A 14,297-nucleotide genomic window follows, 5' to 3' on the forward strand; every position below is an offset into this window, starting at 1 on the left:
CTCCCCCCCCCCGTCTCTCTCCCCTCGTTTTCTCCCCCCCCCTCCCCTCGTTTTCCTCCCCCCCCTCCCCCTCGTTTTCCTCTCCCCTCCCCTCGTTTTCCTCCCCCCCTCCCCTCGTTTTCCTCCCCCCTCCCCTCGTTTTCCTCCCCCCCCCCCTCGTTTCCTCCCCCCCTCCCCTCGTTTTCCTCCCCCCCTCCCCTCGTTTTCCTCCCCCCCTCCCCTCCTTTTTTTCCCCCCCCTCCCCTCGTTTTCCTCCCCCCCTCCCCTCGTTTTCCTCCCCCCCTCCCCTCGTTTTCTCCCCCCCTCCCCTCGTTTTCCTCCCCTCCTCCCCTCGTTTTCCTCCCCCCTCCCCTCGTTTTCCTCCCCCCCTCCCCTCGTTTTCCTCCCCCCCTCCCCTCGTTTTCCTCCCCCCCTCCCCTCGTTTTCCTCCCCCCCTCCCCTCGTTTTCCTCCCCCCTCCCCTCGTTTTCCTCCCCCCTCCCCTCGTTTTCCTCCCCCCTCCCCTCGTTTTCTCCCCCCCTCCCCTCGTTTTCCTCCCCCCCTCCCCTCGTTTTCCTCCCCCCCTCCCCTCGTTTTTCCTCCCCCCTCCCCTCGTTTTCCTCCCCCCCTCCCCTCGTTTTCCTCCCCCCCCTCCCCTCGTTTTCCTCCCCCCCTCCCCTCGTTTTCCTCCCCCCCTCCCCTCGTTTTCCTCCCCCCCCTCCCCTCGTTTTCCTCCCCCCCCTCCCCTCGTTTTTCCTCCCCCCCCTCCCCTCGTTTTCCTCCCCCCCCCTCCCCCTCGTTTTCCTCCCCCTCCCCCCTCCCCTCGTTTTCCTCCCCCTCCCCTCGTTTGTGACTGGTATGGTGGCCACTGACTGATCATTGACCTTTAGCTCACTGAGCAGGGGACTAGTGAGACTGTGTATACTGTCAGTAAGGGTACCGTTGTATTGAACACGTTGCTCTTTCTTTATACAGAGCAATGAGGATTCTGGAATTCAAGTTGATCGGACGAAATTTCTATGACCCAAAAAATGCAATTGTTCTCCCTCAACACAGGTGAGTGTGATTAATGGCACCATATAGTTTCCAACAGCCTATTCATGACCTCGTTGTGACGGTCAGTAAAAGGTGACTGTCGAATGTTTTATCAGTGGCTCTGAGAGTCCGGTAGGACACATGCCAGGATCTGCAGGAATTCAAGGAGGAAATTAGCGATGCGTCGGCTGGTTATTTTTTATGTGCTTCATAAAGAACTGGAGAAGTACCTGAGGGTGGGAAGATACTTCCAGTCATCGGAAAAGAATTACAGTACCAAGCTGATTATTACAGATTGGTTAGCATAGTGTGGAGGCAGCCAGTTCTCTCCCGTTGCTTACCTTCCGATAGAAGTCAATGAAACCTCGCCACACAGTGAACTAGCTGCCTCCTCCGAATCTTTCCTCTGGTTCCCTACCCGCAGAACAGCCTGTGTATATAGAAAAAGCAGCACTTGCTGACATTAGTCCTCCACTGCAAGAGGATTAACCTTTCCGTTCCAATAATTACCTTCTACATCTCTAACGTCCCCTCTCATTCACCTCCTTTCATGTCCGAAGAGCTTTTCGAACCTTTCCTCATCCCTCAGTCTCATAACTGCAAGGAAAGCATGAAATTGCAGCATCCGGACAGCTTCAGGGAGTGGGCAAGGAGACGGCAGACACTGTTTAATGCAGAGAGCTGTGAACTAGTACATTTTGGGAGGAAAGGAGAAGTAAAAGTCAAGCATAGAATAATGAGACTTAAAACGGGGAGTGGGATGGGGAGCAGTGATTGAGGAGCATCAACGTATAGAGCTTGAAAGGTGCAGGGAAGGTCGATGGGATTCTGGGTTTTATGCGGACAGTGAATATAAAACAAGGAAGTGATGTAGGATTTATTCAAGACATCACTAAGGCTGCACTTGGCGTATTGCTTGCAGTTCTGGGTATTACAGGAAAGATACGAGAGCCATGGATAGGGTTACAGCACAGATTGAGGGACCAGAACCTGCCAAACACGAGAAGCAGGCAACAAACGTGAACTTGCCAGGTTGTCTCAGCCAAGGACAATTTTCAGTTTTGTGTTTCTGAGGGCAGTTTGTGTTGTGCAGGCTGCAGGTATGGCCAGGATACTCAACAAGCATTCGAAGGACGGACGGAGGATTGATGTTACTGGTCGATGTGTCCCATAAAGTAGTCCGTAACGACTCTGTCATCAATATTATGTGAGTATCGGTTTAAGTTCCTCATATTTAACTCATTGTTGCTGTGCGATGTGGTCTTTATAACTTGGTTAATCATCTCCTGATCTAGTAACCCATTGTACTTTCAAAAGAACCCAAGGTGAATTCCTCCTTCCTGGAGTATTTATGTTCCTGACTGGATGTACTCACTAGGTAAGCAGGCAGGCAGCATTGAATGCACGATCCCAGGCGACGGGAGAGGAGTCTACCAGCATACTTTTAGATTCTGAATTACTCGTGCAGCAGTCTGAAGATTGGTGGATTTATGGTATTTGTGTTTTCTCTCTGCCAATGGTTTTAGCCTTGAATCCATTGTTCTTTAGAAGGTTAAATTATGAGGACAGGTTGCATGAAGTGCTCTTGTATTCTCTTGAGTATAGAAGATTGAGGGGTGACCTGACTGAGGGGTTTAAAAGTATTTGCTAGGATAGATCGAGATAAAATATTTGCTCTGGTGAGGACTCGAGAACAAGGAAATATAATCTTAAAATTCGAGCCAGGTCGTTAAGGAATAAAATCAGGAAGCATTTTTGCACTCAGGCGATGGGAACCTGGAACTGTCTCCCAAAAGACCATGGGTGCTTGGGGGTCAATTGGAGCTTCAAGCCTGAGATCGTTGACTTTTGTCGGGTAAGGGTATCGGGGGATATGGAGCAAAGACTAGTAAATGGGTACCAATATCTGATATCTAATCATGGTCTAATTGTATGGCGGAGTGGACCCGAGGAGCTGAATGGCCTCCTCCTGTTCTATGTTTTCTGTTTGCTCCTTGGAGAATGTCCATTATAATGCTGCTGGTTTAGTAATACAGTAACTGTTTCAGCAGGAGAAGTCCATCTAGCCCACCTATCCACAGTATCCTTGCGTTTCCAATAACCCTCAATCCTATTTGTTGACCAGAATCTTGTCTAGTTCCTTCCTGAAACTCATTCAGGTTTCTTATTCCACCCCCTGCTTCCGTTACAAACTCTAATGTGCGCGTTCCCGTCCAGTCTTACAGCACAGAAACAGAAACAGGCCATTCGACCCAATGGGTCCGTGCCGGTGTTTATGCTCCACACAAGCCTCCTCCCAGTTTAACTTCATCTCACCCCATCACCATATCCTACTGTTCCTTTCCCCCTCGTGTACGCATCCTTCCCCTTCTGTTCCTTTCTCCCTTCCCCTCAGTGGCCTCGGCCTGTTGATGTGGCGGCGAGTTCACATCCCTGCATGTGTTTGCAGGCAGGCCATATACCAGAAGAGCAGTGAAAACTTCCAGGATGACTGTTCGAAGCAGTTGGTGGGCAGCATCATCATGACCAAATACAACAATCACACGTACCGCATCGACGACATCGACTGGAACAAAGCCCCATCGAGCTTCTTCCGGATGGCAGATGGCAGTAACATCACCTTTTATGACTATTACAGGTCAGCAGGTGGTTAGTTACCAGAATACGGAGTGATAGTCACACTCGCGTCCTGTGTAGTGGCGTGCTGTCTCACTGATCGCGGCAGTGTGCTTAGTGCTCTCATTGACCATGTTGAATTTACTGTTGCAGCAAAACCTATGGGATTAGCATCCAGGACCTGCACCAGCCTCTCCTCGTACATCGACCCAAGCAGAAACATGGCCCGCAGGGACAGGTGAGACATAGAATCAGAGGCTCTTTGAAAGAGCTATCCAATTAATCCCACTCCCCTGCTCGTTCGCCGTCTCCCTGCCAATTTTCTCCGCTTCTAGTATTTATCCAATTCCCGTTTGAAAGTTACGATTGAATCTGCTTCCCCCGCCCTTTCAGGCAGCGTGTTCCCGATCACAACAACTCGCTGCGTAAACACATTCTCCTCACCTCCCCTCGGGTTCTTTTGCCGATGACCTTAATTCTGTGTCCTCTGGTTGCTGGCCATCCTGCCCCTGGAAACAGTTTCTCCCTATCTACTCTATCAAAACCCTTCATTATGTCAAACGCCTCTCTTAAATGTCACATTAACCTTCTCTGCTCTACGGAGAACAATCCCAGCTTCTCCAATCTCTCCACGCAACTGAAATCCCTCATCCCTGGTACCGTTCCAGTAAATCTCTGCACCGTTTCCAAGGCCTTGACATCCTTCCTGGAGTGTGTTTGGATTCGTGTTTGTGCCTCTTGTATTGCCATCAAGGTGCAGTGTTAGCCTGTAGCGCAGTGTTAGCCTGTCGTGTAGGTCTGAATGGAATTGCCCACTTAGTGCAGAACTATCATCATAGGCAGTCCCTTGGAATCGAGGAAGACTTGCTTACACTCTAAAAATGAGTCCTCAGGTGGCTGAACAGCCCAATACGAGAGCCACAGTCCCTGTCACAGATGGGACAGATAGTCGTTGAGGGAAGGGGAGGGTGGGACAGGTTTGCCGCACGCTCTTTCCGCTGCCTGCGCTTGGTTTCTGCACGCTCTCGGCAATGAGACTCGAGGCGCTCAGCGCCCTCCCAGATGCACTTCCTCCGCTTAGGGCGGTCTTTGGCCAGGGACTCCCAGGTGTCGGTGGGAGAGTTGCACTTTTATCAGGGAGGCTTTGAGGGTGTCCTTGTAACGTTTCCTCTGCCCAACTTTGGCTCGCAAGCCGTGAAGGAATTCCGAGTAGAGCGCTTGCTTTGGGAGTCTCGTGTCTTAACATGCGGACGATGTGGCCTGCCCAGCGGAGCTGATCGAGTGTGGTCAGTGCTTCGATGCTGGGCATGTTGGCCTGGTCGAGGACGCTAACATTGGTGCGTCTGTCCTCCCAGGGGATTTGTAGGATCTTGTGGAGACATCGTTGGTGGTATTTCTCCAGTGACTTGAGGTGTCTACTGTACATGGTCCATGACTCTGAGCCATACAGGAGGGCGGGTATCACTACAGCCCTGTAGACCATGAGTTTGGTGGTGGATTTGAGGGACTGGTCGTCAAACATTCTATTCCTCAGGCGGCCGAAGGCTGCGCTGGCGCACTGGAGGCGGTGTAGGATCTCGTCGTTATTGTCTGCTATTGTTGATAAGAGGCTCCCGAGGTATGGGAGGTATGCAGAACTAGAGGTTGATTATTTACTATGGGTAAGCTGGTCTCAATACCAAGGCCGATTTTTAAACATTTAGCCTTTGTCCATTTTATGTTAGATTCTCCACAGCGAAATCCTTCTCGTGCCCGAGTTGTCCTTCATGACTGGGATACCCAATCAGATGAGGAAGGATTTCCGCGCAATGAAGGCAAGTATTGTGTCTACTGAATTTCTTCCACTTTACTTTCAGTGCTTCTTTAAATGAGTAGAATGCTGCCTAACCAGTGGTCATGTCCCCGGATTATTGCCCGAGCCACATGCAAATTGGCACATGAGCAGACCGAGAGGGGCACTGGCACCAGTTGTGGCACAGGAAGGAGCTGTACCGATGAGATGGGACCCATGTCTGAGCGGAAAGGGAGGTGTCAAAGGTTTTAAATGAGTAAGATAGGGGGAGGGATCTACATAAGCAGCCTAAATATAAACAAATAGGAAAAGAGAGCACAGGAAAGAATAAAGTAAGGGAGGATATTGATGGCAAGGGAATAAATAGTTATAGAACAGCAGGGCAAAATTGTGTAGCGCCCAAGAGGAAGAGGAGCGCAGAGAGCGGGACTGGGGCGCTAACCAACGGGGATTTTCCGGCAGGGCGGGGCGTGTCGCGCTGGCGGGAAGACCGGGCCCGCCCCTTCCTTTAAAGGGGTGGGCCAAGCTGCCGACTCTGCAGGGGGAGAAGGGAGCCACCATTCTAGCACCAGCAGGGAGGGAGGGATAAAGAAGAGGATCAGAAGAGGTGTCTAGATTTCAACACCTTACAGATGCAAGGAAGGAGGGTGTATTTATAGCTTCGACATCAGCGGAAAGTCCAGGGAGCGCCGACCATAACAGTATTGTTAAACTAGAGAAAGATTCAACAAAAGAGGCTGTCAGAGGCAGGAATTGAGTACTTTCAGCACGTCCACCAATCACTGAATACCAGCCCCAAGATTGGGGGTACAGTTGTGTTGTGGTTATGTTACTGGAATGGAGACCTGGACTAATAATCCAGACGATGAGTTCAAATCCCACCTGGAAATAAAAAGCTAGTGTCACTAAAAGTGACCGTGAAGCTGTTGGATTGTTGTAAAACCCAACGGGTTCACGCATGTCCTTTAGGGAAGGAAACCTGCCATCCTTACCCCGTCTGGGCCTATCTGTGACTCCAGTCTCACACCAACTTGACTCCTAACTGCCCTCTGAAGTGGCCCAGCAAGTCGCTCAGTTGTCTCCCCACTTCTTGAGAATAACTAGGGATGGGCAATAAATGGCAGCAAGCCTCAAGAATTAACTTATGAAAAAGCGCCGGTAGCAATTGCATTAATAATGAGAATGGAGTTCGACCCGACAGTCACTGTTAAACTGGCTGTGCCCGATTAGACAAAATGACCTGTACACGCACTGTGGTCCTGGGGGAAGTGGGAGGCAGCTCTCACCTTTCAGGGTGTTCTGACATTTGTCCACAGCGACGAATTGAAAATGAGTTACATTGACATAATTGTGTTTTCACAAGGTGTGGGGGAAAGGCTCCTGGACAAAAGGTGGTTAACTGTTATCTTCAGGGATTAAACAGCAGGCAATTACTCGAGGTAATCAGAACAATCACATTGGGCTAACATTCCCTTTAAATCTCTGTTGTGTGCGGCAGCTTTTAAGTTTTTTGCGTGGTCGCACATTGAGAGCTTGTGAGCAGCTTGCACAGTACCTGCACGATCACGGTGCGCACGCAGCTGGGCGGGATCAGTGCCCCGCGGTGCACAAACACAGCAGGGCAGGGTCAGTACTCCATGGTGTGTATACAGCTGGGCGGGGTCAGTACCCCATGGTGCGCACACAGCTGGGCAGGGTCAGTACCCCATGGTGTGTACACAGCTGGGCGGGGTCAGTACCCCATGGTGTGTACACAGCTGGGCGGGATCAGTACCCCACGGGGTGTACACAGCTGAGCGTGGTCAGTGCCTCACGGGGTGCACACAGCAGGGCGGGGTCAGTACCCCATGGTGTGTACACAGCAGGGCGGGGTTATTGCTCCATGGTGTGTACACAGCAGGGCGGGGTCAGTGCCCCATGGTGCGCACACAGCTGGGCAGGGTCAGTACCCCATGGTGTGTACACAGCTGGGCGGGGTCAGTACCCCATGGTGTGTACACAGCTGGGCGGGGTCAGTGCCCCACGGGGTGCACACAGCTGGGCGGGGTCAGTACCCCAGGGGGTGTACACAGCTAGGCGTGGTCAGTGCCCCACGGGGTGCACACAGCAGGGCAGGGTCAGTACCCCATGGTGTGTACACAGCAGGGCAGGGTCAGTACCCATGGTGTGTACACAGCAGGGCTGGGTCAGTGCCCCATGGTGTGTGCACAGCAGGGCGGGGTCAGTGCCCCACGGGGTGCGCACAGCTGGGCGGGTTCAGTACCCCATGGTGTGTACACAGCAGGGCGGGGTCAGTGCCCCATGGTGTGTACACAGCAGGGCGGGGTCAGTGCCCCACGGGGTGCACACAGCTGGGCGGGGTCAGTACCCCATGTAGTGTACACAGCTGAGCGGGGACAGTACCTGCACAATCGCGGTGCGTACACAGCAGGGTGGGGTCAGTACCCCATGGTGCGTACACAGCTGGGCGGGGTCAGTGCCCCATGGTGCGTACACAGCTGGGCGGGGTCAGTGCCCCATGGTGTACACAGCTGGGCGGGGTCAGTGCCCCACGGGGTGCGTACACAGCTGGGCGGGGTCAGTGCCCCACGGGGTGCGCACAGCTGGGCGGGGTCAGTACCCCACGGGGTGCGCACACAGCTGAGCGGGGACAGTACCTGCACAATCGCGATGTGTACACAGCTGGGCGGGGTCTGCCTCACGCTCATTGTCTTGTCTGTAAATTGAAAGGGCTTTCTGGGTAAAAAGATGCTGTGCAATCGGCAAAAGGCAGGTAAGAAAAGTGAGATACTGCAGGGAGAGGAAATTCCGCCGCAGGATGTAGGAGAGCCCACCAAAGAGGGGTAACCTAACGCAATCATTATTTTTACATCATTAGGTGAACATAAGTTTCACCAATTGCATCAAAGTGAAGCTGATCAGAACTGTTGCTGTGTATTAAAGCTGCTGAATGTGTCTCTTCCCCCTTGCTTCACCTGAAGAGATTGGAGAAATGCATGTGCGAAGGACACGAGATCGCATGAGGATGCCATCTTGCATCCCGGGTTATGTTATACAAGTAAATATCAGGCAGTGAGAGTCAGATAAACTTGAGACTTGGACTGCTTCTGCGAGTGAGTAAGGCTATTGATCCCGTGAAGGTGTCTATGCCAGATATTCTGACTGTCAGACTACATGGACACTCCGACTGTTTTTTGGCATGTTTAGTAAACCGCGATTATTCCAACTCGACCCCGATGGCAGCGACTGTTCCTTATGAGTTCTTTCAGAAAGACTTGCAGTTGAACAGCACCTTTCACTATCGCAGGGCGTCCCAAAGTGCTTCACAGCCAATTAACTACTTCTGAAGTGTAGTCACAGCAAGGTCCCACAAACAGCAACATGATAATGACCAGATAATCTGATTGAGGGATAAATATAAACCAGGACACTGGGGAGAACTCCCCCTGCTCTTCTTTGGAATAGTAGCCATGGGATCTTTTACGTCCACCTGAGAGAGCAGACGGGGCCTCGGTTTAACGTCTCATCCGATAGAAGGCACCTCCGACAATGCAGCACTCCCTCAGTTCGGCACCTCTGATAGTGCGCCGCCGCTCCCTCAGTTCTTCCCCTCCGACAGTGCGGCGCTCCCTCAGTTCTTCCCCTCCGACAGTGCGGCACTCCCTCAGTACTGCCCCTCCGACAGTGCGGCACTCCCTCAGTACTGCCCCTCCGACAGTGCGGCACTCCCTCAGTACTGCCCCTCCGACAGTGCGGCGCTCCCTCAGTACTTCCCCTCCGACAGTGCGGCGCTCCCTCAGTACTGCACTGGGAGTGTCAGTCTGGATTAAGTGTTTAAGTCTCTGAAGTGGAGTTTGAACCCACAACCTTGTGACTCGGAGGTGAGAGTGCGACCCACCAAGCCACAGCTGACTGGCACCAACTCTGCTTCTAGCGGTGGTTCTGATTTCTGGATTTCGTTTAACTTGCAGGATCTGGCTGTGGAAATCAACCTGAGTCCGGAGGAGCACCATCTCGCTTTGAAAAAACTGCTGAGCAGCATCAAAAAAACGGCCGCGGCCCAGGAGCAGCTGGCACTGTGGGGGCTGGTGGTGGATGATGACCTGTGTAAGGTGGGGACGCTTGCTTTGCCCCATTGGGAGCTAGCTTCCCAATCCGGGAGCTTGGTGTGGGAGGGGATGGCACACAAGCACACGCTGGGCAGATCAGCCATGATCTTATTAAATGGCGGAGTAGACTCGAGGGGTCAAATGACTGGCGCGGAGGAACCGATTGTCCCCGCCGTGAGTTTGGTCGTGACCCGCAGCGAGCGAGGGAAAGGTAGCGAGCCAGCCAACGTTTCCAGCTTCAGGCTGGCCGTGATGGAGTCTGGCAGCGCTCTGGGGGTTTCGGCCTGAATGATGTACTCCAGTCTTTGGCGTGGGACTTGAACCCACGACCCAAGGTTCGGAGATGACAGTAGGACCCACTGAGCCGTGGCTGATGCCTTTCAAGAAAGAAGGCTGCGGAGAACAAAGAAAAAGGACTTTTTTTAAATGGGAGGGAGAAAGAACGAATATTTATCGAAAACAAGCCAGTGATTAGCCCCACGTCAGTGCTGCAGATAGCATTTCTGAATCCATGATTGCAGTAATTTAATTATTTGCCTTTTTTTCCTCTTGGTTGATTTTTGAGGACAGACAGAGGGAAGAGTCCTACCTCCTGAGAAGATCATCCTGAGACACATGTCGTTTTCTAGCGGGCTTGACGTTAACTGGACGAAAGAGGTTTCACGGGAGAAAGCGATCGCGACGGTAAGTACTGCAGGACGCAGTCCTCCGCCTGTGACACAGGCTCACCGGATCTTTCTTTCTCGTTGTTTCACAGTGATGGGTCAGGCGTAAGCTCAGATTTATTGATGACTTCAATTCACTTATCGAATATGTAGAAGTTACAACATGGAAACAGTCCACTGGACCCAACTAGTCTGTCAGCATTTCCACTCCACGCACGCATCTCGTCCTAATCGGCTTTATAAATTCCCTCATCCCCTTTTCCTAGTGTCATGGATCTTACATTATTATATATAGCTGTATCCTACCAGAAGACGGTGGGGACAGTACCCGGGACACCGATGTACAGCGGGTCAACACGATCAATGGCCACTGCTCCTACAACAGGACGCCTCCTATAATGATGAGGGTCCTACTCAACGGGATATCTGTCAACATGGAGCTGGATACAGGAGCGAGTCAATCTCTCATGGGCGCTCAACAATTTGAACAACTGTGGCCACATAAAAGAGACAGACCAAAACTCACAAGGGTCGACACCAAACTAAGGACCTATACCAAAGAAATCGTACCAGTCCTCGGCAGCGCCATGCTCTCTGTCACACACAAAGGGACAGTGAACCGACTTCCTCTGTGGATTGTCCCCAGAGACCCCCCAGCACTGCTGGGGAGAAGCTGGCTGGCAAAACTGAACTGGAAATGGGATGATGTCCATGCCATGTCATTAGAGGGAACGGACCTCCTGCTCAACAGTTATAAAGCGATTTAAACATCTCTTTCAGCCAGGTGTGGGCACTTTCAAAGGAGCCAAAGTCAAAATCTACATCACACAGGATGCTAGACCGGTCCATCACAAGGCCAGAGCTGTACCCTATGTGATGAGGGAAAAGATTGAACACGAACGAGACAGGCTTCTGCGGGAAGGCATTATATCACCTTTGGAATTTAGCGACTGGACAAGTCCCATCATCCCAGTCATGAAGCTTGATGGATCTGTATGAATCTGTGGGGACTACAAATCTACCATAAACAAAGTCTCCCTACAGGACCAGTACCCGCTGCCCAGAGCGAAGGACTTATTTGACCGAGGAATCCAAGCTACTCACCACCATCAACACACATCAAGGCCTTTTCATGTACAATCGATGCCCATTCGGCATCAGGTCGGCAGCTGCCATATTCCAGCGCAACATGGAGAGTCTGCTCAAGTCCATCCCGGGGACAGTTGTATTTCAAGAGGACTTACTTATCACGGGCAGGGACACCGACTCCCATCTTCGTAATTTGGAGGAAGTACTAAAGTGGTTGGATCGGGTAGGCCTACGAGTCAAGAAATCCAAGTGCCTGTTTCTCGCACCCAAGGTTGAATTTTTGGGCAGAAGGATTGCCGCTGATGGAATCCGCCCAACAGAGTCCAAAACAGAAGCAATTCGCCTGGCATCCAGGCCCCGGAGTGTCTCAGAACTGCGCGTCTTTCTCGGGCTACTCAATTACTTTGGGAACTTTATGCAGAACTTAAGCACGCTGCTGGAGCCTCTCCACGTGCTACTCAGGAAGGGGTGCGATTGGTTGCGGTGGGACGCCCAGGAACGCGCCTTCAATAAGGCACGCAACCTTCTGTGTTCCAACAGTGTTTTGACTTTCTTTGACCCAGGTAAAAAGCTAGTTCTCACATGCGATGCGTCAGCGTATGGGGTCAGGTGCGTTTTGCAACCTATCAATAGTGCGGGCAAATTACAACCCATAGCTTATGCCTCCAGGTCACTTTCGTGGGCGGAGCGCGGGTACGGATTGGTAGAGAAGGAGGCGCTCGTGTGCGTGTACGGTGTCGAAAAGATGCACCAATACCTTTTCGGGGCCAAGTTCGCGTTAGAAACCGACCACAAGCCCTTCACGTCCCTCCTATCCGAGAGCAAGGTAATAAACGTCAACGCTTCGGCGCGAGTTCAACTGTGGGCACTCATGCAAGCGTCCTACGACTATGCCAAAAGGCACAGACCAGGCACAGACAACTGTGCCAACGCGCTCAGCAGGCTACCCCTGGCGACCACGGAAGGGTCTGACGAACAGGACTGTGAGATAGTCATGGCAATCAATGCCTTTGAGTCCACAGGTTCGCCCATGACGGCTCGCCAAATCAGAGCCTGGACAGCCAGCGACCCCACGTTATCCTTAGTAAAAAGATGTGTCCTAACCGGTGACTGGGCAGAGGCTCGCGATGACTGCCCCAAGGAATTAAAACCCTTTCACAGGCGCATGCATGAGCTATCACTACAAGCAGACTGCCTGATGTGGGGCAGCCGAATAGTCATGCCTCTGCGAGGCAGAGAGGCATTTGTCCGGGAGCTCCACCGCGAGCACCCGGGGATCGTTCTCATGAAGGCCATAGCCAGATCCCATGTTTGTTGGCCTGGTATTGACGCGGATTTGGAGCCCTGCGTCCGAAGGTGCACCATTTGTGCCCAACTCAGCAATGCCCCCAGGGAGGCTGCACTGAGCTCCTGGCCCTGGCCTACCAAACCGTGGTCGCGGGTGCACGTAGACTATGCGGGCCCATTCATGGGCAAAATGTTCCTCGTAGTTATAGATGCATTTTCAAAGTGGATCGAATGCACCATTTTAAACTCGAGCACAACCTCCTCCACTGTGGAGAACCTCGCAACCATGTTTGCAACGCACGGGATCCCTGACATATTAGTCAGTGACAATGGTCCTTGCTTCACCAGCGCAGAATTCCAAGACTTTATAATTGACCACGGCATAAATCACGTCAAGACGGCACCGTTCAAGCTGGCCTCCAACGGCCAGGCGGAGAGAGCAGTGCAAATCATTCAACAAGGCATGCTTAAAATCCAAGGTCCCACGCTGCAGGGTCGCCTGTCGCGACTGCTGTTGGCATACAGATCTCGTCCGCACTCACTGACTGGGATCCCCCCGCGCAACAGTTGATGAAAAGGACTTTAAAAACAAGGCTCTCATTAATCCTCCCAGACAAGCATGAAATCATTGAGGCAAAGCGCCGTAAGCTGACTGAGTACCATGACAGAAATTCGAGGGGGAGATGGAATGAGATAGGGGACAAAGTGTTTGTACTAAACTATGGCAGGGGTCCCAAATGGCTTGCAGGGACAGTAACTGGCAAGGAAGGAAACCGGCTACTGGTCGTACAAATGGACAATGGCAAAACCTGCCGGAGGCATGTAGACCAAGTCAAAAGCAGATTTACCAACAACACTGCGGAACCAGAGGCAGACTACAATGTGGAACTCATACCACACCTGGTGGACAGACAGAGGGAACAACCTGAGGAAAGAGCAATCCCAACAGACAGCCCAGGCGAGTCAACAACAATCACACCAATCGAAACCGACAGCCCAGACAAGATACCAGTAACCACACCCAAAGAAAAACAGACACCAAGGCAAACAACTGAACCACAACTCATGCTCCACGCGAGAGCGTAGACCACCTGAGAGACTGAACCTATAAAGACAATAAGACCTTGGGGGAGGGTGATGTCATGTATCTTACATTATTATATATAACTGTATTCTCACATGCTATACATGACTCTAATAAGATATGACCTGTAACCACCAGCATACCTTACCACCGGGGGTGTACTTGCAAGAGACAGGTATATAAGCACAGGTCTCCGGCAAGTGCAGCATTCCAGAGCTGTGAAATAAAGGTGCAGGTCCAGAGTGACCTTGACTTCACTACATGCCTCGTGTGAATCTGTACTGAGGGGACAGGTCTTTACACCTAGACCTACCTACCCAATATAATCGTGAAGGTTGACATCAGTTTAGCATCTCAGGGCCTCAGTTTAACATCTCACCTGAAAGATCGCCCCCTCCAACCGTGTAGCTCTCCCTCAGTACTGTCCCTCCGACAGTGCGGCGCTCCCTCAGTACTGCCCCTCGGACAGTGCAGCTCTCCCTCAGTACTGCCCCTCCGACAGTGCGGCACTGCCTCAGTACTGCCCCTCCGACAGTGCGGCACTGCCTCAGTACTGCCCCTCCGACAGTGCGGCACTGCCTCAGTACTGCCCCTCCGACAGTGCGGCACTGCCTCAGTACTGCCCCTCCGACAGTGCGGCAC

At 52.1% G+C, this 14,297-nt stretch overlaps 1 protein-coding gene across 1 annotated transcript in view; it reads left to right on the top strand.

Annotated features, from left to right (window-relative positions):
* Window positions 1-14,297, top strand: part of piwil2 (piwi-like RNA-mediated gene silencing 2) — a 58,083-nt gene that overhangs the window by 19,474 nt on the left and 24,312 nt on the right. Inside the window, 7 exon segments of the mRNA XM_070866357.1 lie at window positions 914-1,034; window positions 2,107-2,220; window positions 3,463-3,651; window positions 3,783-3,867; window positions 5,354-5,443; window positions 9,393-9,533; window positions 10,101-10,214. Coding sequence (XP_070722458.1) covers window positions 914-1,034; window positions 2,107-2,220; window positions 3,463-3,651; window positions 3,783-3,867; window positions 5,354-5,443; window positions 9,393-9,533; window positions 10,101-10,214 — 854 coding nt within the window.

This window comes from Pristiophorus japonicus, chromosome 22, assembly GCF_044704955.1.
Source record: "Pristiophorus japonicus isolate sPriJap1 chromosome 22, sPriJap1.hap1, whole genome shotgun sequence".
Lineage (NCBI taxonomy): Eukaryota > Metazoa > Chordata > Chondrichthyes > Pristiophoridae > Pristiophorus > Pristiophorus japonicus.